Consider the following 3,365-nt stretch of genomic DNA (forward strand, 5'->3'; position numbering starts at 1 on the left):
ATATCATTTCTCTGATGTGTATAGTATTGATCTATTTGTCTCTGACTGTATGGCTGTTAATAGGCCTTTCTGCTACAAGTTTACATCCTATTTAAAGGGCCCAGAAATGACAAGGTTGGACCCCCTTTTCAGTTTCCTTCTAAAATGACTTGGTGATTGCATTAGAATTTCTGTATCATGGAGTAAGTGTGGAAATCACCAGTGTTATATGAATATATTCTTAAAGAAGTGTATATTTAATATATTGTCAGAATTATGCTTTCTATTAAACACATGTATGGATATTTTAGGATGCACTGATGTATGATGATGTCCATATTAACTTCACTCCAGAAGAATGGGCTTTGCTGGATCCTTCCCAGAAGACTCTCTACACAGATGTGATGCTGGAGACCTACCTGAACCTCACTGCTATAGGTAAGACGATGACTTTTAATCCATTTATTAAAATATGAGGAAAGATGTTTCTTGGTTATTGAGCTCTTCTTTAACTTTGATTGTGAAAGAGCAACAATGTGGTAAATAAATCAGGCATAGTTCTAAGGTTCATTGATCAGAGTAACTTAACTTTTCATCAGTTTTCATTATATATCATACATTTTCTGGTAATATATTTTAGGTTACAAATCAGAAGACAATAATATTGAAGAACATCTTCAAAATTCTAGAATATATGGAAGGTAAGTTTCATGTTTATACAAATATGTCACTAAAGAAATCTGAGTGTGCCCTTGAAGTTTTAAGAAAACTCAGTATAAGCAAGCATAGCTTTAAGTGTATTGATGATTAGTAAATTCTCACAACACCATGTAGCTCAATGTCAGGTAGTCAGGAAAAAAGCACAAGGAAACAATGACTTAACAGCTATTACATTTTAATTATATCCCCATGGGAACTGCTCTATAGAACTGCCAATTGATTTAGGTTGATACCTCTCAGTTATTGTGAAGGACATATACATAGATTAGATCATAAGTATATGTCTAAAATCTCCTAATCGGCAAACATTCCATAATAAATCCCACATTACTCATATACATTTATTGATTTACCAAAGTATAGTGAGAAGGGTAATTTATGAGATTCAAGAAGATTATGGTGTAGAAAACTTTATCCTGATATTACACCTCTGTGATGAACAAACAGTTAAACTGTATGAATGAAATGTGGAAACCTTTCATTTTTTATTCTTGCCATAAAGATACATGTCACATTAGATCAAAGACACTTGAGCATCTGGAACATGGAAAGTACCTTTCTCTCTCACAACAAGTAGAAGACATACAGTTGTCTCCACTTTGAGTAGACTGAGAAGGGGATATGAGTTTACAATTTATTTTGTATCCAACTTCATTGAGAATATGTAAATACATTCACACTGCAGAAAAGCCCTTTGAGTACAATGAACATGGACATTCTTCTGTTTGTCCTGGTTTATTTTGCAAATATAACATGACAATATAGCAAAATGATGGGTACAGTCACTGTGGCAAACCTCTGAGTTCTGCCAATTCTCTTTAGAAATGTGGAAAAACTCACATGAGAAAAATGTGTCAGAAAGATGAACCATGTACTAAACGCTTTAACCACCACAGCCATCTTCCAATATACAAAAGGAACCATAATAAAGGAGAAACTTATGAATCGAAACAAGTGATACAACTTTACAATTTGATCTCTTTTTACAGTAAACTAGACAAAATTGTAAAATTAAATTATATAGATAAAAAGAGTCATCACTGTAATCAATGTGGTAGTGTTTATACATGTCAATTGTCTTCACAGGCATAAAGGAAGTGTTGCCAGAGAGAAACCCTATGAATATATTCAATGTGATAAAGCCTCTACACTTCACAGTGCTCTTCAATGGTATGAAAGAATTCACTCTGAAGATAAACCGTATGAATGTGGTAAAGCCTTTTTTTACCACAGTAATCTCCAAAACCATAAAAGAACTCATAATGGAGAAAACCCCTATGAATGTGATATATGTGATAAAGCCTTTTCACAAACGAGTAATCTCCGACAGCAAAAAAAAACACATTCCAGAGAGAAACCCTATGAATGTAATGAATGTGGTAAAGCCTTTTTACAACCATGGAATCTGCGAAAGCATAAACGAACACATTCTGGAGAGAAACCCTATGAATGTAATGAATGTGGTAAAGCCTTTTCACAACACAGTACTCTCAAAAACCATAAAAGGACACATACTGGGGAGAAACCCTATGAATGTAATGAATGTGGTAAAGCCTTTTCACAACACAGTACTCTCAAAAACCATAGAAGGACGCATACTGGGGAGAAACCCTATGAATGTAATGAATGTGGTAAATCCTTTTCACGACAGAATCATCTCCAGAGACACAAAAGAACACATACTGGGGAGAAACCCTATGAATGTAATGAATGTGGTAAATCCTTTTCACGACAGAGTCATCTCCAGACACATAAAAGAACACATTCTGGAGAGAAACCCTATGAATGTAATGTATGTGGTAAAGCCTTTTCACAACATAATCATCTCCAGAAACATAAAAGGACACATATTGTGGAGAAACCTTATGAATGTGATCAATGTGGTAAAGTCTTTTCACAACAGGGTCCTCTCCAGAAACATAAAAGAACACACACTGGAGAAAAACCCTATGAATGCAAGGAATGTGGAAAAGCCTTTGCAGTTTTCTGTACTTTTCAGAATCATCAAAGAGTTTATACTGGAGAGAAACCCTATAAAGGCCTTTGGAGTTGACAATTATTTTCAAATACATAAAAGAACATAAGGTGGAGAGAAACCTTATGAATGTAGTCAGTGTGACAAATGCTTTGCACATTTCTATACACTTTGAAAACATGAATTACTTACTGGTGAGAAACCCTATGAATGCAACTCTTTACTGTCTAGTAAAGTTTTTTTAAAACAGAGTCATCACCAGAAACACAAAATAAAACATAGTCTAGAGAAATTGTACAAGTGTAATCAATGAGGTAAAGCCTTTGCAGTCCAGAGTTATCTCCAAATACATAGAAAAACATATATTGAAGAGAAACCCTAAATAAGAAGTGTGGTAAAGCCTTTTCACATGGTAGCCATATAATACCTAAAAGAACATTCACCAGATAGAAACCCTACAAATATAATCAGTGTGAGAAAACCTTTTCACAATAGTTATCTCTAAATTAAAAACAACAACAACAAAAATATATTGGAGATTTTTTCTGAATGTAAGCAATGTGGAAAAGCCTTTCCTTATCAGAGTTATCTCTGAAAACTCTTTTAGGTTTTCATATACACATACTGGAGAGTAAACTTATTAATGTAATTGCTGTATTTAAAGCTTCACGTATCATTTTCTGAGGACTTG

The 3,365-nt window shown here is 33.9% G+C and overlaps 1 protein-coding gene across 1 annotated transcript; it reads left to right on the forward strand.

The window, feature by feature from the left end:
- The first annotated feature begins 299 nt into the window (after positions 1–299).
- On the forward strand, positions 300–3,125 carry LOC114636270 (zinc finger protein 431-like). Its single transcript, XM_028784454.1, has 4 exons — positions 300–417; positions 620–680; positions 1,786–2,714; positions 2,863–3,125. Exons 1-4 carry the CDS (start codon positions 300–302, stop codon positions 2,985–2,987), a joined length of 1,233 nt encoding a protein of 410 aa, XP_028640287.1. The 3' UTR covers positions 2,988–3,125.
- The last annotated feature ends 240 nt before the right edge of the window (positions 3,126–3,365 follow it).

The sequence above is a fragment of the Grammomys surdaster genome, unplaced genomic scaffold (assembly GCF_004785775.1).
Source record: "Grammomys surdaster isolate TR1022 unplaced genomic scaffold, NIH_TR_1.0 123272, whole genome shotgun sequence".
Lineage (NCBI taxonomy): Eukaryota > Metazoa > Chordata > Mammalia > Rodentia > Muridae > Grammomys > Grammomys surdaster.